This window comes from Watersipora subatra, chromosome 8, assembly GCF_963576615.1.
Source record: "Watersipora subatra chromosome 8, tzWatSuba1.1, whole genome shotgun sequence".
NCBI classification, from domain to species: Eukaryota; Metazoa; Bryozoa; class Gymnolaemata; order Cheilostomatida; family Watersiporidae; genus Watersipora; species Watersipora subatra.
Genome location: NC_088715.1, coordinates 2,526,982 through 2,550,493, shown reverse-complemented (window position 1 = coordinate 2,550,493; position 23,512 = coordinate 2,526,982). Strand labels below are relative to the sequence as shown.

At 39.5% G+C, this 23,512-nt stretch overlaps 1 protein-coding gene across 1 annotated transcript; it reads left to right on the top strand.

Moving 5' to 3' along the window:
• The first annotated feature begins 7,244 nt into the window (after positions 1-7,244).
• Positions 7,245-10,611, top strand: LOC137401938 (uncharacterized). Its single transcript, XM_068088410.1, has 3 exons — positions 7,245-7,327; positions 9,555-9,903; positions 10,411-10,611. Exons 1-3 carry the CDS (start codon positions 7,245-7,247, stop codon positions 10,609-10,611), a joined length of 633 nt encoding a protein of 210 aa, XP_067944511.1.
• Positions 10,612-23,512: the final 12,901 nt, after the last annotated feature.

The window sequence follows — 23,512 nt, the reverse complement described above, 5'->3', positions numbered from 1 at the left end:
TTTGCGGGCTACGGTGCCTCCTTCCTTCAGTACTTGGAGTGCAAACAGCCATCGCCAAAGATCCCCCATGTTCTCCTGGCAGAACTGCTCCCAGGAGTCCTGGTCGACCAGATACACCACCGGCTCCACTCCTCCCTGCTGGTGAGTAGCGTGGTGTAATAGCATTTGATCTCTCGACACGTGCTGTCAGTCACAGGGGCACACAAACACAGCGTAGTATTGTAAGACATGAAAGTGAATCCGCCGGGTGCTGGTTGTAAACTGGCATATCTGGCAGCTCCCGTCCTTCACCTGTTCCTCTGCTCGTGAGACAGTCCGGGAAGACTGGTATTTGATAGTCTTCACTATTGTCTTCCTCTGCGGCCGGGTTTCCCCTGGTTCCGGCTCTCATGGACGTGCTTTCTCTAACGGTAACAGCCGGCAGAGAAGAGGACAACTCCGATGAGGGGAGGCTGACTTGTCTCCTCTTAGTGCGCACAGCAGCCACCCGACACTTCTTTTCCACTTCTTCTGGCCTGGTCTCATTGAGCATATCCTCCACTCTCTCCTCGGTTAGGGTTGCATCTAACAGCGCCTATGCTCCTTCTTCGGTGATTTCTAATACGGCAGAGTCCAGTTGTCGTGTCATATCCAGCTCCGTGTTGTCCCCCTTGTAAGCCACCACCTTGTTTGCTGGTGTTGGCCTATCCATTCTTTCTCCAGCTTCTTTCAAGCTAATTGTGACCGAAGTCAATAAGTGCTGTAGTGATGTGTTGCCTTCATTATCCATTTTTCCAGCGCTCAGATGTTGTTCAGAGAAAATGAGTGCTTTAAAAGGAAAGCCTTGGTTGCATCGGTGAGAACCATTTTAGAACTTTCCCGCGCGACCTTCAGACCGTTTTCCGACAACTCCATAGAATAACATACACCATCTCCGTACCGTTCTGGCTTCCTAGTTGTCCGAGCTGGCCTGGGATTGTGCCGGACCGTAGTTGATTGGATTGCGGGGTTGATGGAATCTGGTGTTGTGATCTTTACGGTCTCCACCGGGTTTGCTTCAGGTTCTCCCAGAACTTTTTCTCGTGTGGCTGGATTGATTTCGTCGGAACTTGGAGGGCGTCTTTAGCTTTCTCCTTCCTCCGGTCCGGCCGGATTTTTTCCCGGAGTTATTTCTTGCCCTCGTTTTTCTGCAGCCTCTAGCAGCAACTTTTCCCAGCTGGGGGCGGCATTATAGGTACAGGGTCTATTCTGACCTCCTCCTGCCTCCTTTTCGGCATGCTGGGTCGAGCTTCTTTCATGTTAGGACCTCTCCTTGGCTCTAGGGTGGCCGGGGCTTGCCCCAACCTTTCTGGGCAATCATGATAAGGTTTTAGCCTTCCTTCGCTCTGAATGGAAGACTGGCCTTGCTGTTCCACCAGATATGTGTGGTTTACCCAAGCCTTCAGGACCTGGTATGGTCTCACGAACTTTGCCTGCAGCTTAGGATTTGCTCCCAGTCTCCGGCGTTTAGTCGTGAGCCATACCCAGTCGCCTGAGACGTATAGCAGTGGTTCCTCCCTGTCCTCTTGTCACATCTCCATCTGGCTTTTCCATAGTGCCTTGTGCACTGCCTGCAACCTCCGTTGCACCTCAAGGGCATGCCCTTGGACAGGAAAGAGCTCGGTCGATGGCGGGTGGCTTTCCAACTGGTCCGGCAACCTCAGCTCCCGTTCCAACATCAACATGTTGGCCGTCTCTCTGGTCGCAAAGTAAGGGGTGCCTCGGTATGCCCTAATTAGCTGGGGAAGCAGCAGGTCTCTTTTGTCCAGTCCTCAGACTATGAGCAGTGCCCTCAAGGAATCTCCGAGTCCCCGGTTGTTCCGCTCCACAATTCCGTTGGCCTGTGGATGATATGGAGTCGTATGGGTTTTCCCCACATTCCAAAGTTGGCACAGTTTGGCTATCAGTTGGCTCTCAAACTGCGCTCCATGGTCAGTGTGGGTCTGCACAGGTAATCCCAGGTATCAGAAGACCCGCTCGTTCAGTGCAATAGCGGGAGTCCCGTGCGAGTTGCTGGCCTGCCCATCGGGGTATGCAGTGTTGCCCAGGGTCGATCCCGCTCTGTTGAGGGAGAGAGTCCCATTCAAGCAACTGGTTGGTACTCACGCGGCTAACGGCCTTTGTTTCCTTGCCAACTCCTTCCGTGAAGGGCTCCCGTTCCTCTGCTCAATGCTCACGCAATGCCGGCAGTCCTCGCAGATTTGCTTGCTCAACCCATCTGCGTTTCGGTGGCGAGTCCCTGACCGATGCTCCAGTACATAGGGAAACTCAACCAGAATCTCGAGCCACCGGGCTACCTGGTTCGAAAGTTTCCTCCTCCTGCATAGCCACCAAAATGACTTGTGGTCCGTCCGTAGGAGGAAGTCTTGGCCATAAAAATACGGCCAAAAATGCTTAACTGCTTTACCATGGCAAGCAGCTCCCGTCGAGTGACGCGGTAATTGCGTTCCGAGGGGATGAGGGTCTTGTTGTAGTAGGCAATGACCCTCTCGCAGCCCTTCTGTACTTGAGACAGTACGACCCCCGAGTGACGAACTCCGGGATATATTGTCGGTAGTAGCCGACCGTCTCGAAGAATCCTTAGAATTCTTTTGTTCTGCGCGGGCTTGGCCATTTCGTGACTGCCTTCACCTTGTCGGGGTCTGTAGAGACTTTGTTCTGGCTTACTATGCGGGCCAGGTAGCAGACCTGGGGTTGCAATAGTTTGCACTTGGACGGCTTTAACTTCAGTCCAGCCTTGTGGAGTTTCTGGAAGACCTTCTCCAGCCAATGCAGATGCGTATCAAAGACTGGAGTGATGACTATAATATCATCCAGATATAGTATCAGCGCTCTCCAGTAGAGGCCATGTAGAACACGTTCCAAAAGTTTTTGGAAAGTGGTGGGGCCAGACGTCAGTCCGAAAGGCAACACCTTCCATTTCCACAATCCAGACTATGTCGAGAAAGACGACTTCTCCTGCGCCTTTGCATGAAGGGGTACCTGCCAGCACCCGCTTACCAGGTCGAGCGTGCTGAATTAGCGGCTGCTGGACAGGGCGTCCAGGCTTTTGTCAATCCTGGGTAGAGGGTAGGCGTCCTGCTTGGTGACGGCGTTCAGACGCCGGTAGTCGATGCAGAAGCACCATTTCCCATCCTTCTTCTGGACCAACACCATAGGAGAGCTCCAAGCTCCTCCAGCTTGAGCAGAGTCTAGACCTGCCTTTCGGCCGCGGCCTCCTCCGGTCCGAGTCTTTGGTGGGGTTGCCGGATTAGCCAGGTGTCCTCCTTAAGCGGAAAAAATGTTCTACCTCGGAGGTCCTCCCTACGTTGTCATCACCCGTACTGAAAATAGTGGCTTATTGACTGAGCAAGGAGGCCAACCTCGCTGTTTGACACGTCCCCTCACAGTTCGGCTGGGCCACCTGGAACAACTCTTCAAGGTGAGCCGGCACTCCATTGATTGGAGTCGGACCGGCATCACACAGTAAGGGATTGTCCTCTTTGACCTGCGGGGTCTCTACTCTCGTGCAAGTGCCAATAGTGGCTCTGGACTGGAAATTCAATGGCCACTCCGTAGCATTCATGCAGCGGGTGATGACCTGTCCCTTGGGTCTCGGCTGATTCAGGCTACTTGCTACCAGAGGTCTGTCGAGAAATCCTTTGATCAGTCCCATGGAGCAGTAATTTCACGTGGTGATGCGACAGTGTATTGCCATCTCTGTCCGGGCGGGAACCACTACCCCCCTTATCACCTGTACCTTGCTCTGTAGCAGGTTGGTCCGTGCAGACTATCTGTCTGCCATCCACTCGAACCACCGGTTGCTCAAATTCGAGAGAGCATTGATGGGCCACGAAGAATGGCATTCCGAGTATGGCATCCTCGCTCAGACGGCTAATCACAAAGACTTCCTCTGTCTTTACATCTTTCAGGCAAATGGTCAAACGGATTATCCCGTAGAAGGGGAGTCGTGTTCTGTCAGCCAATAGTCCGTGGCTGTCACTCTCCTCGAGTTGGTCCCGTATGGCTCCTGGAAATCGGTCAAAGACCTGCTTATTGATTAGGTTTGTGGTGCATCCTGTGTCTAAAAGAAACTGGATGGGCCATCCCTCCACTCTTCCTGGGAGGAAATAGCTGGTGGAGTAAGGTCAGCTGAGGGCTTGCGCCCTAGTGGTGTCTTCCAAGACATCTTCCATGAAGTCTGGGAGACTTCCTTTCTGCGGTGGGGCGGAATCGGTCCCTGGAGCCGTCCTGCATCCGGGGTAGACCCGCGGCTCCTGTGATTGCCCCTCCCAAGGTGGAGAAGGGGTCGGCCTTGTCCCTTTTCAGGCAGGCTTCTGACCATTCGGTCCAGTGGGGGTGGTTCTCAATGTCTGGGGTAGAGAGGATTTGGGGGTCAGCCTCCTTCGTTTCAGGCTACGTCCCTGCCGTTCACATGGAGGGACGTAGGTGGTATCCGGGACAATGGGAATGTCCAGACTGGCCTCACTCACTCAAAGACTGGAAGAAGTTTTCGTGTCTCCACAGGCCTTTCCTGTGCACGAATTTTCCTCGGCCTAGTCCTTGCTGGTTGAGACCAACCGTCGGCTGTCACTGAATTCCGTGTAGTCCTTTTGTCTTTTCGGGGTTGTTTGGCTTTGACACAGCCAGTAGTCAGAGCTACTGCTGTGGCCATTCTTCGTGTCTGGAAGCCGGTTTAGTGTAGCGAGGGCAATTCTTCCGTACGTGCCCCGGTTGCCCACATCCCTAACAAAGGGCAGCTGGCTGGCTCCTCCTCTTAGTTGGAGTGCGAACCTGCTCCTGGAGCCTCTTCACCTTGTCCGTAAAAGTTTGTACCAGCCGGGCTAGTCGTCCTATAACAACAGCTTTGACCGAGTTCTCCTGGTCGGAGGCTTCTCTCTCCAGGGTTCGTACCAAAGATCCGGTGAATTTACGCTCGCCTCCTTGAACTTGGAGGTAGTTATTCCCAGTTTGTACAGCGTCAACCAGCGTTGGCCAACAGATGTCGCTGCAGGGCAGGGTCCCTTAGTGAGCTGCAGAAATTATCCATAGCCATACTATTTCGGTTTCGATTCGGCAGGTACCCGTATGCAATGCGTACCAACCTCTCGATCTCCATAGCATGCTCGAGGGCATTGAAAATGAGCTCCTGGTCCTCAGCCAAACCGCAGTCCTCAGCCTGTTTGCCCAGTGCTTCCCGGAGATGCAATAGGGTTGCTCTTTCCGTCCACTGGTTGGCGTTGGCTACCTCTGTGAAGCAAGCAATGAAGTACTCCACATCTCCCTTTCCAGTGTACTGGGGAGTCCTAAAATGTGGTGCCGGTTCCTGAGTCCTTGGCATCAGTAATACCCGTTCTAGTGCCTCGACTAGTTGGTCGGGTCTCGGATCAGCACTTCTTGCTCTCCTATTGGCCATGTCTGGCTTTCAGTAGGTTTCTGCTCTCTTTCCAGAGCAGTGCCTCTACTGTGTTTGTAGCCGTCGGCTCCTTTCCGGGTTTTTTCCTGTAGAAGGTTCTTCCAGTAGAAGCTTGCTGCCTCTTCAGGCAAGTCCTGTCAGAGCCTTTAGTAGGTTTCTGTTCCGGGAGCAGTACATCTACTAGATCTTGTGCTGCAGGGCTTTCCACAGCTCTCTCTGTGTTTCTTCCTGTTGCCAGGAAGTTCCTCCAGTAGGAGAAGTGTCACCGTTTTTCAGGCAGCCCAGTCCATCCAGAGTCCAGTGATGCTGATGCGAGTCCTGTAGTGGAGGTTTTGGGATCGTTAGAAATCCCGCTGCTGCCATCAGTGTAAAGGTTTTGTGCGACCTTCCCTTTTCCTCCACTAGTACAAGACTCGGTGCATGAGTTTATACATATATTTCTGCTTAGTTCATAAGTTGTACAAGCATGATCAAGTAACAGGCAATGAACAGGCCCAAAACAGCTCTGCTCTTGTACACAAATGTTTGAGCTTATATAGCTAGTAAGCTCCGCCTCCGTTCTACTTGGTTAGACCCGGCACGGCTAGGCCTGGCTCGGTCTTGACTCGGCATGGCTCTGGCTTGGCTAAAGGCAAGGGAACGCCATCCACCACAATAGTAAGGCGTAAACAATCTTATACCAAGGGCGTCGTAACCAGAGAGCGCACTGTATTATATAATTATTTTCATGTGCAACTCGAAAAGGATATACAGTAAGTATATGGTAAGAGCAATGGGTATGATAAGAACTCCATAGCTTTGTGATTATGCGCGTTTGTTAGTCGACGTGTGATTTGAATGTCACGAGTTCAAATTCAGTATGAAGTTGATTTTTGTTGCTAAAACTTTATGGCTATAACTGGACAGATGAACGACAGACAAACGTAGAGATTCATATACGTATAGATGTAAAAACTTAGTAAAGTTTGTTAACACTTGTTTATATATTTCAACTTTAAAAAAACTGTTTTATGTTTGTGTTAATAAGAGACATCTATTTCATGAATGACTGTTGTTGTAGAAGGCCATAGAATTAGCTTATTATAAGACTAGAAGGTCCTTGCGTTTTAGTTCCAGTATCACTCTGAATAACGTCAGGTGTGAGATAAATGGACAATATATAATTATATCATTTATATAATTGGCAATATCTCTTTAAATGGTGGCAATTTTCAACTTGTCTACCTTCGAAATCGCCACCAGACAATCAAATCACTATAAGCTTCATGCACAACGTATAAACTTACCTCCAGGAGGAAATGATAGAATCCGGTTCCCTTTGCTTGCATAAAAGAATCCATCCGCATCTGAAGTTTTACAGAGTCTAACAGGTACCTTTGGTTTTCCGTTAGATCCCCATGGCGCATAGCCACACCAAAAACTCAGGTTTAAATTCCTGTTGATTCTCCAAATAGTCACAGAATCGGCAGCCCAGAAGCAGTTTTTATCAATGGGGCATATTGAGTCAGATTTAATATCTAAAATATCTTCTTCAAGTGTCCAATCATCTGTACGGACACGTGTTATCTTCTTCGCAAGCACTTCCAATACTACCAGTTCATCCTCTAATGCTGCCAGATCATACAACTCCAATTCCGGGCTACTCCACTCGATGACCTTTCGGCCCTCTAAGAGTTTATCCTCATATAGATAAAGTGCTACCTTGTAACCATCATGTATCAAAGCTACAGCTTGGTTGTTAAGCATGGAAACTGCTTTAAGAGTACCTGCTGTCGTCTGTCGATGTCGAACATTCAGTTGAGTGTCTCTAACTTCTAGAATGTTTTTCTCCATGGCCACAAAAACAGAACCATTTTTTAAAAAGGTCAAAGAGAGAATTCGCTCATCTGTACTTTTCTTAGTGGTCAGCTGCAGGTGAGAGGGAAAGTATGGCTTCCATTGCCAATTGATGAATGGACCTACCCAGTAGCAAAATAGGAACCCAGGCTATAACTGGTTAACATGTTGAAAGGCTGTCATAAAATGTAATTTATGCCCTTCAAGATGTGTTATAATGTGGTTTAGAAGTGACATAATCAATTTAGTGCTTCAATTTTTTAAATTTACATTTCATATTTAATTGAGGTGTTTATATATTATAAATTATTAATCAATATATAATATATAGAGTAATTATATATAATAATACAATGATAATCATATATTCATAATTATTTTATTAATAAATATAAATTTATATTCAGTTAACAGAAATAAGTTTCATAGTAAAGTTATTTTACCGTACTAAGCTTACATTTTTATCGCAAGTATGTAGTTATTATTAGCAACAAGCAAAAAGAGATCATTGATGTAGTTATTATTAGCAACAAGCAAGAAGAGATCATTGCTGTAGTTATTATTAGCAACAAGCAAGAAGAGATCATTGCTGTTACTCTGGAGATACACAGCTCTTGTAATAGAGAAGAGAACATTTTGGGCAGCCTTATATTTTAACAATTTCTTTCTTCATACTAATAAACAGAACATGAAGAAATATTCTATCTAGAGACAAGAGAAGAAAACTCCTGCTCAGTAGTAATAGTAGGTGTAGCGAGGTCGGCGGTAGCTTTATGTGGTTATTAAAGGTCATGTGTGTGTGTAATGTTTACTTTTCTCATCTACTTACATGTTTACCTTTCTCCTCTACTTACATGTTTAACTTTCCCATCTACTTACACGTTTAACTTTCTCATCTACTTACATGTTTACCTTTCTCACCTACTTACATGTTTACCTTTTTCATCTACTTACATGTTTACCTTTCTCATCTACTTACATGTTCACCTTTCTCATCTACTTACATGTTTACCTTTCTCATCTACTTACATGTTTACCTTTCTCATCTACTTACATGTTTACCTCTCTCATCTATTTACATGTTTACCTTTTTCATCTACTTACATGTTTACCTTTCTCATCTACTTACACGTTTACCTTTTTCATCTACTTACATGTTTACCTCTCTCATCTACTTACATGTTTACCTTTCTCATCTACTTACACGTTTAACTTTCTCATCTACTTACATGTTTACCTTTCTCATCTACTTACATGTTTACCTTTCTCATCTACTTACACATTTACCTTTTTCATCTACTTACATGTTTACCTTTCTCATCTACTTACATGTTTACCTCTCTCATCTACTTACACGTTTACCTTTCTCATCTACTTACATGTTTACCTTTCTCATCTGCTTAGATGTTTACCTCTCTCATCTACTTACACGTTTACCTTTCTCATCTACTTACATGTTTACCTCTCTCATCTACTTACATGTTTACCTTTCTCATCTACTTACATGTTTACCTCTCTCATCTACTTACATGTTTACCTTTCTCATCTACTTACATGTTTACCTTTCTCATCTACTTACACGTTTACCTTTCTCATCTACTTACATGTTTACCTCTCTCATCTACTTACATGTTTACCTTTCTCATCTGCTTACATGTTTACCTCTCTCATCTACTTACATGTTTACCTCTCTCATCTACTTACACGTTTACCTTTCTCATCTACTGACATGTTCACCTTTCTCATTTACTGACATGTTTACCTTTTTCATCTGCTTACGGGTTTACTTTTCTCATCGACTTACATGTTTACCTTTCTCATCTACTTACATGTTTACCTTTCTACTTTACTAACATATTTACCTTTCTCATTTAATAACATGTTTACCTTTCTCGTCTACTTACATGTTTACCTCTCTCATCTACTTACATGTTTACCTTTCTCATCTACTTACACGTTTACCTTTCTCATCTACTTACATGTTTACCTTTTTCATCTACTTACATGTTTACCTTTCTCATCTACTTCCATGTTTACCTTTCTCAACTACTTACACGTTTACCTTTCTCATCTACTTACACGTTTACCTTTCTCATCTACTTACATGTTTACCTTTTTCATCTACTTACATGTTTACTTTTCTCACCTAATAGAGAAAAAGGAAAAGAGGAAAAGGAAGAGAGGAAAAGGAAGAGAGGAAAAGGAAGAGAGGAAAAGGAAGAGAGGAAAAGGAAGAGAGGAAAAGGAGGAGAGGAAAAGGAAGAGAGGAAAAGGAAGAGAGGAAAAGGAAGAGAGGAAAATGAAGAGAGGAAAACGAAGAGAGGAAAGGGAAGAGAGGAAAAGGAAGAGAGAAAAAGGAAGAGATGGAAAATGAAGAGAGGAAAAGGAAGAGAGGAAAACGAAGAGAGGAAAGGGAAGAGAGGAAAAGGAAGAGAGAAAAAGGAATAGATGAAAAGGAAGAGAAGAAAAGGAAGAGAGAAAAAGGAAGAGAGGAAAAGAAAAAAAGGAAAAGAGAAAAAGGAATAGAGGAAAAGGAAAAGAGGAAAAGGAAAAGAGGAAAAAGAAGAGAGGAAAAGGAAGAGAGGAAGAAAGAAAAAGGTAGAGAGAAAAAGGAAGAGAGGAAAATGAAGAGAGGAAAAGGAATAGAGAAAGAGGAATAGAGGAAAAGGTAGAGAAAAAGGAAGAGAGAAAAAGGAATAGAGGAAAAGGAAAAGAAGAAAAGGAAGAGAGGAAAAGGAAGAGAGGAAAAGGAATAGAGGAGAAGGAATAGAGGAAAAGGAAGAGAGAAAAAGGAAGAGAGAAAAAGGAAGAGTGGAAAATGAAGAGAGGAAAATAAGAGAGGAAAAGGAATAGAGAAAAAGGAAGAGAGGAAAAGGAAGAGAGGAAAATGAAGAGAGGAAAATAAAGAGAGGAAAATGAAGAGAGGAAAAGGAATAGAGGAAAAGGAAAAGAGGAAAATGAAGAGAGGAAAAGGAATGAAGGAAAAGGAAGATAGGAAAAGGAAGAGAGGAAAAGGAAAAGAGGAAAATTAAGAGAGGAAAATGAAGAGAGGAAAAAGAAGAAAGGAAAAGGAAGAGAGGAAAAGGAAGAGAGGAAAAGGAAGAGAGGAAAAGGAAGAGAGGAAAAGGAAGAGAGGAAAAGGAAGAGAGGAAAAGGAATAGAGGAAAAGGAAAAGAAGAAAAGGAAGAGAGGAAAAGAAAGAGAGGAAAATGAAGATAGGAAAAGGAAGAGAGGAAAATGAAGAGAGGAAAATGAAGAGAGGAAAAAGAAGAGAGGAAAAGGAAGAGAGGAAAAGGAAGAGAGGAAAAGGAAGAGAGGAAAAGGAAGAGAGGAAAAGGAAGAGAGGAAAAGGAATAGAGTGAAAGGAAGAGAGGAAAAGGAAGAGAGGAAAAGAAAGAGAGAAAGATGTTTTAACGGTTTTCTTTCTTCATACTAATAAACAAAACATGAAGAAATATTCTATTAGAAAGCACGAGAAGCGAACTCCTACTCAGTAGTACGTGTAGTAAAGTCAGTAGCTTTATGTCATGTGGTCATTAAAGGTCTCGTGTGTAGTATCTACCTTCCTCACCTACTTACATGTAAATACTAGGCAAGTTAGCTATAATTTCATGTCAGAAGTTTCTTTTTGATAATTCATTTCTTGATCTGTCATAGTCTCATTTAAGTGTAGTTAACTCACTATATTAACTCACACATTTTTTAACCAGCCATGCCTTGTAACTAAATTGAAAATACAGATCCTTGTTCAAATCTTGTGTCTTATTTCAAAACTAAAAAGTACAAAAGCTAGGGGTTTAATACAACCTACAAGTTAGTGGTCTGTTACTTAGGAGTGACGAAGTTACTGATCTTTTACTTACGAGTGACCCATTTACTGATCCGTTACTTACAAGTGACTCAGTTACTGATCTGTTACTTACGAGTGACCCAGTTACTGATCTGTTACTTACGAGTGACCCAGTTACTGATCTGTTACTTAAGAGTGACCCAGTTACTGATCTGTTACTTACAAGTGATCCAGTTGCTGTTCAGTTACTTATAAGTGATCTAGTTACTGATCTGTTATTTACAAGTGACCTAGTTACTGATCTAGTACTTACAAGTGACCCAGTTACTGATCTGTTACTTACAAGTGATCCAGTTGCTGTTCAGTTACTTGCAAGTAACCTAGATACTGATCTGTTGTTTACAAGTGACCCAGTTACTGATCTGTTCCTTACGAGTGACCCAGTTACTGATCTGTTACTTACAAGTGATCCAGTTGCTGATCTGTTACTTACGAGCGACCAAGTTGCTGATTTGTTACTTACGAGTGACGTAGTTACTGAATTGTTACTTGTGAGTGACCAAGTTACTGATATGTTACTTACAGGTGACTCAGGTACTGATCTATTTCAAGTGATAGCTTAGCGCATATGAGGTTTAAATAAGACTCAAATACAAACCTTCTAGCTGCAAAGTTTCTTTCTCAATACTAAATTTCTTCAAGAGCTGGAGGCTGGTGTTGTTCAAGATTGATCTGTTTTTACGCATAAAGTCAAGAAGGCTGACTCCATTGCAATCTATATTGGAGGCAATCTCTTTCTCCAATGTCTGCAGATGTTCACTTTCTGAGTTCAGCTCATCCGTACGTAGAGCAGCTCTTGCAACTGCACTTTTGAACTTCCTCTCAAGCTCTCCCTTGATTTTTTCACCATTCTCGAGCAAGACCTGGTACTGAAATTCATATTTCATATTACCTTATTACTATATTTCATTTGGCCTCAATGAATACTTTTGTTAACACAAACATGACAAACAAAGTGGATACTCAAATGTATGTACCAGGTAGATCTTTTATTCTATAAAAGATCTACATTCTATATAAGACCTTTGGTCTTCATTCACATGCAAACTATGAAGACTGTAGTGATGAGGGTCAGAATGTTATATAGAACCCTGTATAGTTATATTAAACCCTGTATGGTTATATCTAACCCTGTATAGTTATATCAAACCCTGTATAGTTATATCAAATCCTGTATAGTTATATCAAACCCTGTATAGTTATATCAAACCCTGTATAGTTATATCAAACCCTGTATAGTTATATCAAACTTTGTATAGTTATATCAAACCCTGTATAGTTATATCAAACCCTGTATGGTTATATCAAACCCTGTATAGTTATATCAAACCCTGTATAGTTATATCAAACCCTGTATAGTTATATCAAACCCTGTATAGTTATATCAACCTTTGTATAGCTATATCAAACCCTGTATGATTATATCAAACCCTGTATGGTTATATCAAATCCTGTATAGTTATATCAAACCCTGTATAGTTATATCAAACCCTGTATAGTTATATCAAACCCTGTATAGTTATATCAAACCCTGTATAGTTATATCAAACTTTGTATAGTTATATCAAACCCTGTATAGTTATATCAACCCTGTATAGTTATATCAAACACTGTATAGTTATATCAAACTCTGTATAGTTATATCAAACCCTGTATAGCTATATCAAACCCTGTATAGTTATATCAAACTTTGTATAGTTATATCAAACCCTGTATAATTATATCAAACCCTGTATAGTTATATCAAACCCTGTATAGTTATATCAAACTCTGTATAGTTATATCAAATCCTGTATAGTTATATCAAACCCTGTATAGTTATATCAAACCCTGTATAGTTATATCAAACCCTGTATAGTTATATCAAACTTTGTATAGTTATATCAAACCCTGTATAGTTATATCAACCCTGTATAGTTATATCAAACACTGTATAGTTATATCAAACTCTGTATAGTTATATCAAACCCTGTATAGCTATATCAAACCCTGTATAGTTATATCAAACTTTGTATAGTTATATCAAACCCTGTATAATTATATCAAACCCTGTATAGTTATATCAAACCCTGTATAGTTATATCAAACACTGTATAGTTATATCAAATCCTGTATAGTTATATCAAACCCTGTATAGTTATATCAAACCCTGTATAGTTATATCAAACCCTGTATAGTTATATCAAACTTTGTATAGTTATATCAAACCCTGTATAGTTATATCAAACCCTGTATAGTTATATCAAACCCTGTATAGTTATATCAAACCCTGTATAGTTATATCAAACTTTGTAAAGTTATATCAAACCCTGTATAGTTATATCAACCCTGTATAGTTATATCAAACACTGTATAGTTATATCAAACTCTGTATAGTTATATCAAACCCTGTATGGTTATATCAAACCCTGTATAGTTATATCAAACCCTGTATAGTTATATCAAACCCTGTATAGTTATATCAAACCCTGTATGATTATATCAAACCCTGTATAGTTATATCAAACCCTGTATAGTTATATCAAACCCTGTATAGTTATATCAAACCCTGTATAGTTATATCAAACCCTGTATAGTTATATCAAACTTTGTATAGTTATATCAAACCCTGTATAGTTATATCAACCCTGTATAGTTATATCAAACACTGTATAGTTATATCAAACCCTGTATAGTTATATCAAACCCTGTATAGCTATATCAAACCTTGTATAGTTATATCAAACTTTGTATAGTTATATCAAACCCTGTATAGTTATATCAAACCCTGTATGGTTATATCAAACCCTGTATAGTTATATCAAACCGTATATAGTTGTATCAAACCCTGTATAGTTATATCAAACCCTGTATAGTTATATCAAACCCTGTATGATTATATCAAACCCTGTATAGTTATATCAAACCCTGTATAGTTATATCAAACCCTGTATAGTTATATCAAACCCTGTATAGTTATATCAAACCCTGTATAGTTATATCAAACTTTGTATAGTTATATCAAACCCTGTATAGTTATATCAACCCTGTATAGTTATATCAAACACTGTATAGTTATATCAAACCCTGTATAGTTATATCAAACCCTGTATAGCTATATCAAACCCTGTATAGTTATATCAAACTTTGTATAGTTATATCAAACCCTGTATAGTTATATCAAACCCTGTATAGTTATATCAAACCGTATATAGTTGTATCAAACCCTGTATGGTTATATCAAACCCTGTATAGTTATATCAAACCGTATATAGTTGTATCAAACCCTGTATAGTTATATCAAACCCTGTATAGTTATATCAAACCGTATATAGTTGTATCAAACCCTGTATAGTTATATCAAACCCTGTATAGTTATATCAAACCCTGTATGGTTATATCAAACCCTGTATAGTTATATCAAGCCCTGTATAGTTATATCAAACCCTATATAGTTGTATCAAACCCTGTATAGTTATATCGAACACAGTATAGTTGTATCAAACCTCACCTGTCAAGTGACTGATGACAAGGCTATGTATACTCACTCATTTTAAATGATTTTAATCCGCACAATATACCAATATTGTCATCAAGGTTAACAGCATCAGCCACTCCTATTTCATCAAAACACTGAGAAGATACTCCAAGTACTACACTGATTTACAACCTACCAAGTCTAGTCTTAACATTGTTACTATTTAGTGCTGATTGCCTAAAACACTCAGGGAGTTACCTTATCATTGATGATTCTGTCTACATATGACTGCATTGTTTTGTTATAAATATCAGCATCATCAACAATTTGCCAAAGCTGTTTCTCAGCTCTGCAGATCTCTGTAGACTGCTCAGAGATGTTTTGGAGCTGTCTCCTTAACAGCTCATCCGCTTTGCTCAGCACATCAGCAATAGGCATGAATTTGTGGAGGCGCGGGACTAACAAATAGAAATCATGTTTCAAGGTCTGCATTACCATAGTCTTATAAATTGATATATTCTCAACAATACCTGTACATATGCTGCATTGTGAGGGTGATAATGAGTTTGAACTGGAGTTGTCCTCCATCGACTTAGCTACAGGAAACAACTCTACTATTTTATGTAATCGATAAACAATAATTTTTTATTTTTAAACAAGTCTGATTTAACTTTTCAGTTCTTAAAAAATAAGCCTCATTAGGAAGCTTTATTCTGATGAGTCATATCTGATTCGTCCACTAGATGATTAGCTACATTCTTGGTTCAGTCATTAACAGCTTAATTAAGAACGGCAGGTAGCGCTCTACAAGCTGTAACAAGCTTAGTAAAACCTGCTCGAAAGTAGAAAATCCTCTAAGGTTTTGAGCTTCAATGTAAAGAAATATAAAAATTACACAAATTTAAACATAAAAGCAGAATAAACAGACTCACTATATTAAAAAAACAGTTACTGAGACATGTTATGAATAAAACCAATAAAAATGCTATCAAATGTGAATGCCGCTAAACCTTTGTCTGCAGGTGGCTTGTCTTTGAGTGTCAGTTTCTGGAAGGAAGCGCAATCAAAGCTGGAAGAAGGTAATCTAAACACAAACGGACACTTTCCATTCAGTTGATAGTCATCAAGCCTGAGTTCCTGTGAACAGATAAGTGTAGGAATAGTGCTATAACACTTCTTCTATTAAACTTGTTACACTGAATACACACAACTGAGGAGAACCAGAAATTCTTAAAAGTATTTAAGACTTTGTATTCAGACAGAAGAAGGGATAGTAAAAAGTTCTGAATCCAACACTGATTTCTACTCATGAAAGATTAGATGGTCAAGAAACCTTTGGGCTTGTACTAGTCATTTCATAACTGGACATAACTTACATGTATATCTCCTGAGGCAATATTCTCTCATAAGTAAATAAGAGATATGTCATGGACTTACGTAAATCAACATTCATTATCTATTTAGTGATAACTGCAGTCATAGCTAGGAAAGTTAATATCACTTGGGTGTCTTACAAACTGTTGAAAATTTAAACAGTAAACTCTCTAGCCAGATGTTCTACCGTGTTTATTTCAAAGAAATACATAAGAAAATAAATACATTACATTTCATTTAAATTACCTCTACACTGTATGTTTCATACTGACACATTCCAGTTATATGATAATGTTTGGTTTTGACTGGCATGGATACACCATTTTTAATCATATTATCTGTTCCGTCAGGTGCGACAAAATTTACTGACATTGTTCCTCTATGAGATATCTGCAATTATATAAATGAACTCAGTGAATAACATCAGATAAGAACTTATATAGTAATATAGACACAATGAGTAACATCAGATAACAACTCATATAGTAATATAAACATAGTGAGTAACATCAGATAAAAACTCATATAGTAATATAGACACAGTGAGTAACATCAGATAAGAACTTATGTAGTAATATAGATATAGTGAGTAACATCAGATGAGAACTCATATAGTAATATAGACACAGTGAGTAACATCAGATAAGAACTTAGGTAGTAATATAGACACAATGAGTAACATCAGATAAAAACTCATATAGTAATATAGACACAGTGAGTAACATCAGATAAGAACTTATGTAGTAATATAGACACAGTGAGTAACATCAGATAAGAACTCATATAGTAATATAGACATATTGAGTAACATCAGACAAGAACTCATATAGCTATATAGACACAGTGAGTAACATCAGATAAGAACTCATATAGTATTATAGACACAATGAGTAACATCAGATAAGAACTCATATCGTAATATAGACACAGTGAGTAACATCCGATAAGAATTCATACAGTAATATAAACACAGTAACAACGGATAAGAACTCATACAGTAATATAAATACAGTGAGTAACATCAGATAAGAACTCATATCGTAATATTGATGTAGTGGGTAACATTAGATAGAAAATTATATAAATTAGGCATGACAAGACAATGCACTTAAATTAGAGTGTCAAGGTGTTATAATAATCATCACATTACTGAAGAAAAGGTTTTGCTAAAATGTTTGGTACATAAACACTGAGTCAAGTGCTAGATTGGGTTTATCGGTGAATGCTAAATGCATGTAAAAATGATCGGCTGATCATCAAATAGATTTCCATTTGGTTAGAAAAATTGTTGACACATATTTATTTTCAACTTCACTATAAACTTACATTTCTGTGCATTAAAGCTCCAGATCTGTCACCAAAGGGAGCTTGTGCAGTTGTAGTGGCAGAGAATGTTTTGGAATCTGTCGCACTACCAAATAGTCCTGTGCTGGTTTTGAATCCTGACAATCCGAATCCTAACGGCAGCTTTGAAGCAAAGGGAGCCTGTGCAGTTGGATTGTCAGATAATGCATTGGAATCGGTCGTACGACCAAATAGTTCTGCGTTTGATTTCGACGCTGCAAATCCAAATCTTGACAAAGGCTTTGAAGCAAAAGGAGCTGGTGCAGCTGTATTGTCAGAGAATGTATTGGAATCTGTTGTACTACCAAATAGTCCTGTGTTTGATTTTGACGCTGCAAATCCAAATCCTGACGAAGGCTCTGAAGCAAAAGGAGCTGGTGCAGCTGTATTGTCAAATAATGTATTGGAATCTGTTGTACTACCAAATAGTCCTGTGTTTGATTTTGACGCTGCAAATCCAAATCCTGACGAAGGCTTTGAAGCAAAAGGAGCTGGTGCAGTTGTATTGTCAGATAATATATTGGAATCTGTCGTACTACCAAATAGTCCTGTGTTTGATTTGGATGGTGCAAATCCAAATCCTGACGAAGGCTCTGAAGCAAAAGGAGCTGGTGCAGTTGTATTGTCAGATAATGTATTTGAATCTGTCGTACTACCAAATAGTCCTGTGTTTGATTTGGATGGTGCAAATCCAAATCCTGACGAAGGCTCTGAAGCAAAAGGAGCTGGTGCAGTTGTATTGTCAGATAATGTATTGGAATCTGTCGTACTACCAAATAGTCCTGTGTTTGATTTGGATGGTGCAAATCCAAATCCTGACGAAGGCTTTAAAGCAAAGGGAGCTGGTGCAGCTGTATTGTCAAATAATGTATTGGAATCTGTTGTACTACCAAATAGTCCTGTGTTTGATTTTGACGCTGCAAATCCAAATCCTGACGAAGGCTTTGAAGCAAATGGAGCTTGTGCAGTTGTAGTGGCAGAGAATGTTTTGGAATCTGTCGTACAACCAAATAGTCCTGCCTTTGAAGCAAATGGAGCTTGTGCAGTTGTAGTGGCAGAGAATGTTTTGGAATCGGTCGTACTACTAAATAGTCCTGCCTTTGAAGCAAATGGAGCTTGTACAGTTGTAGTGGCAGAGAATGTTTTGGAATCTGTCGTACAACCAAATAGTCCTGCCTTTGAAGCAAATGGAGCTTGTGCAGTTGTAGTGGCAGAGAATGTTTTGGAATCGGTCGTACTACCAAATAGTCCTGCCTTTGAAGCAAATGGAGCTTGTGCAGTTGTAGTGGCAGAGAATGTTTTGGAATCGGTCGTACTACCAAATAATCCTGCCTTTGAAGCAAATGGAGCTTGTGCAGTCGTAGTGGCAGAGAATGTTTTGGAATCGGTCGTACTACCAAATAGTCCTGCCTTTGAAGCAAATGGAGCTTGTGCAGTTGTAGTGGCAGAGAATGTTTTGGAATCTGTTGTACTACCAAATAGTTCTGCCTTTGAAGCAAATGGAGCTTGTACAGTTGTAGTGGCAGAGAATGTTTTGGAATCTGTCGTACAACCAAATAGTCCTGCCTTTGAAGCAAATGGAGCTTGTGCAGTTGTAGTGGCAGAGAATGTTTTGGAATCTGTTGTACTACCAAATAGTTCTGCCTTTGAAGCAAATGGAGCTTGTGCAGTTGTAGTGGCAGAGAATGTTTTGGAATCGGTCGTACTACCAAATAGTCCTGCCTTTGAAGCAAATGGAGCTTGTGCAGTTGTAGTGGCAGAGACTGTTTTGGAATCGGTCGTACTACCAAATAGTCCTGCCTTTGAAGCAAATGGAGCTTGTGCAGTTGTAGTGGCAGAGAATGTTTTGGAATCTGTTGTACTACCAAATAGTCCTGCCTTTGAAGCAAATGGAGCTTGTGCAGTCGTAGTGGCAGAGAATGTTTTGGAATCGGTCGTACTACCAAATAGTCCTGCCTTTGAAGCAAATGGAGCTTGTGCAGTTGTAGTGGCAGAGAATGTTTTGGAATCTGTTGTACTACCAAATAGTTCTGCCTTTGAAGCAAATGGAGCTTGTACAGTTGTAGTGGCAGAGAATGTTTTGGAATCTGTCGTACAACCAAATAGTCCTGCCTTTGAAGCAAATGGAGCTTGTGCAGTCGTAGTGGCAGAGAATGTTTTGGAATCGGTCGTACTACCAAATAGTCCTGCCTTTGAAGCAAATGGAGCTTGTGCAGTTGTAGTGGCAGAGAATGTTTTGGAATCGGTCGTACTACCAAATAGTTCTGCCTTTGAAGCAAATGGAGCTTGTGCAGTCGTAGTGGCAGAGAATGTTTTGGAATCGGTCGTGCTACCAAATAGTCCTGCCTTTGAAGCAAATGGAGCTTGTGCAGTTGTAGTGGCAGAGAATGTTTTGGAATCTGTTGTACTACCAAATAGTTCTGCCTTTGAAGCAAATGGAGCTTGTACAGTTGTAGTGGCAGAGAATGTTTTGGAATCTGTCGTACAACCAAATAGTCCTGCCTTTGAAGCAAATGGAGCTTGTGCAGTTGTAGTGGCAGAGAATGTTTTGGAATCGGTCGTACTACCAAATAGTCCTGCCTTTGAAGCAAATGGAGCTTTTGCAGTTGTAGTGGCAGAGAATGTTTTGGAATCGGTCGTACTACCAAATAGTCCTGCCTTTGAAGCAAATGGAGCTTGTGCAGTTGTAGTGGCAGAGAATGTTTTGGAATCTGTCGTACTACCAAATAGTCCTGCCTTTGAAGCAAATGGAGCTTGTGCAGTTGTATTGTCAGATAATGCATTGGAATCTGTTGTACTACCAAATAGTCCTGTGTTTGATTTTGACGCTGCAAATCCAAATCCTGACGAAGGCTCTGAAGCAAAAGGAGCTTGTGCAGTTGTATTGTCAGATAATGTATTGGAATCTGTCGGACTACCAAATAGTCATGTGTTTGATTTTGACGCTGCAAATCCAAAACCTGACGAAGGCTCTGAAGCAAAAGGAGCTGGTGCAGTTATTATATTATTATAGACTTGATGTACAAAGCAACCTCAAAATCACTTGAATACTGGATGACCTACCTAGCTTTTCGGAAAGGAAATGTTAAAACATTACATATAAGAAAAGCGTAGTAAGTTTGTTGAGCTTTTGTTTCATCAAATTATTATAGATTTTTCAGAAATATATAGAGACTGCTCCCTCACTCACAAATCATATAACTTTATCTGTCAAAGCTACCTATTGAAATGGTTTTTGGTTTTATAGCTATGAGACTAGTTGTGGGAGCTGGAAGTGACTGACTTTCATGCTAATTCTTTCATCTGCTTTTTTGTATTCCCCAATTCCTCTGTCTTGAAACAGTGCGATGCTATTTTTGCTTACTTTTGCTATTAGCGAAATCAATTCACTAATACCAATTATAAGGTCAGTGATAACCCTGCAGCGGGCTGCTAGAGTATGTTTATGTATTATAGTATGTATATATCTAATTCAAAAATTAAATAGTTCACTTATCTTTTCAGCTACTGACAGTTTCCTGCTGGTGCATTCTTCAGGCTGTAGACTTCAACTTAAACTTATGTTGAGCTCTGATTTTAGTTCTAAGCAGGATACATTTCAATATATATATATATATATCTATATAAATCTACATGTATATATATATACATCTATATCTATACATATATATATATATATATATCTATATAAATCTACATGTATATATAGATATATATATATATACATATATATATATATATATACATATATATATATATACATATATATATATGTATATAAATATATATATATATATATATATATATATACATATATATATATATGTCTATACCTATATATATATATATATATATATATACATATATATATACATATATATATATATACATATATATATATATATTCATATATATATGTATACATATATATATATATCTATATATATATATCTACATGTATATATATACATCTATATATATATTTATATATATATAGATGTATATATATACATATATATATAGATATATATCTATATATATATATATCTATATATATATATATATATATATATATATATATATATATATATATATATATATATATATATAGATATATTTATATATATATATATATATATATAGATATATTTATATATATATATATATATCCATACGTGTGTGTTTTGTAATTCTCTAAACCAGTTTAGACATAGGAAAGCCAGACATGGAGAAGGTAACTCCGAGTGACAATATGAGTTGGTCACATGAAAATGAATTGTCACATTATTGACAGCTCAACTGAAAGACTTAAAATGGTCTCACCTTCTTCCTCTCCTCGGCATAGGGAGCCCATGTCACAGTTCGCACAGAACACCTGATAGCACAGGCCACAGGCTATAGTAATAACTTGGTTTGAGTGTTCCTTGCATATAAGTCTATGGTAACTCGCCCGAGAAGATGCATATGTTGATATACTCACTTTGTCATGCTCAAGGTCAAATAGCTTGTCATGATCCTATCAAAAGGTAAAGTGGTATAAATAAGTTACCTACATGTCAGACATTATGACCTGTCAATGAGTGTCACACTCACCTGTTCATGCGTTTCACAAAATGTCTTCTCACAGTTGATACAGTAGACACTGGCTGGACTTTCACTTGATTTGCAGGGGTCACAAGTAATAATATTTCCTTTTGGGCAGCTCGTTTCAGCTGTCAAGGAATATGATTGGAGGGAATCGGCCTTTCCTGTCCACTGCTGACTATAATTAGAATACACTAATATGTTAATAAATGAATATATAATTAATGTGTTGTGTATGTACAATATGTGTAACCAGTGATTCCTACAAAGCGTGGTTTCAAGTAATTTGGAAACAGAAAGTATTTACCATGTGACTTAAACCACTGAGTTAGTGATCGAACACAATACCAAAACGGCATTTTTTAACTGCAGCATTTTATTAAAAGTAAAAACAATGTTTTGGTAGGCTCAGAAGAGTATTTCTAAATGTGGTAAACAATATAAATACTTGGAGTTGTACTCACTTGCATGTTGGACACGTTTTTTTATAATCAGCTGTAAGACAGGACAAGCAGTAGACATGAGAACATGGTAACTCTTTAGGGTCTGTAGTAGTTATCAGTTTTTCCAAACAAAACCCACAGCGAGTATTCTCCTGTTCGTCCATTCTGTAGTGTATATGCTCAAACCTAAACAATGGAGCACAAGCTACAATATGCACTGAAATGAATACTGTAGCTATCATTAACTACAAGCGAATCCCAAAGGGATGAAGCAAAAGGTTTGAAGCCAGCTTGTAGTACAGTCAAGTTTGTAATATATATTCAACATTTTATTATTTTAAAACCAGATTTTAAATCCCGACAAATAATGCAAAAAGGAAATAACCTTATACTAATCTTATACTAACCTGTGATCCTAGTCAGACAGACATCGGCAGTGTGAAACTTCGCTGTGTGCCTTCTGTGCAACCAAATTATAATGCATCGCTGGCCAGCCGGCTCCCGTAATAGGATCATTAGTATTTAACCAATCAAGCATATCTAGTCAAATAGCACCGATAAACAGAATTAGGGGAATTCCCGGCAATGGCCGCCTTCTCCGTATAGACAAACGGCTAAAACATTCAAGATGAAAGAGAACAATTAGCCGGCTTCAACGTCATGTCATGTGAGTGAATGTTGATATTAGAGCTCACCGGGACACATTCAATCAATATATTTATTAGCAACTAGTAAAGATTATTAGATAAATTTAAGGTGCCAACTGTAGCTGTTAATCACTGATTTACATAATAACTATGCTCTTGTTACTGTTATCATTACCAATGGTGGGGGGGTAAGCCCCTTCCTTTTGCCTTTCCATAATAGCTCTGCTCGTTGTTGTATAAATGAATAGACTTGCATGAACTAATGGAAGGTGAAGCAAAAAAGGGTCCGTCTTTCGTTCCACTTCCTTATATACTCCCCATACTGCCTTGTACTGCCCAATCTACTAGCTTTATTCACTAGCCTTATCCAGCTTTATTCACTCACTGTAATTACCAAAACAACCTGTACTGCTTTGAGCTCAGACACTCATATTGTGGAGGACGGGACAAATACTAGCCATATTCTTTAAACAACACTATTCCTTGTGCTTGTGACAACGCTATTCCTTGATACAGTAGCTTTATGTGTATTTTCTTTACCTAGTTATATAATACTCTTGTGTG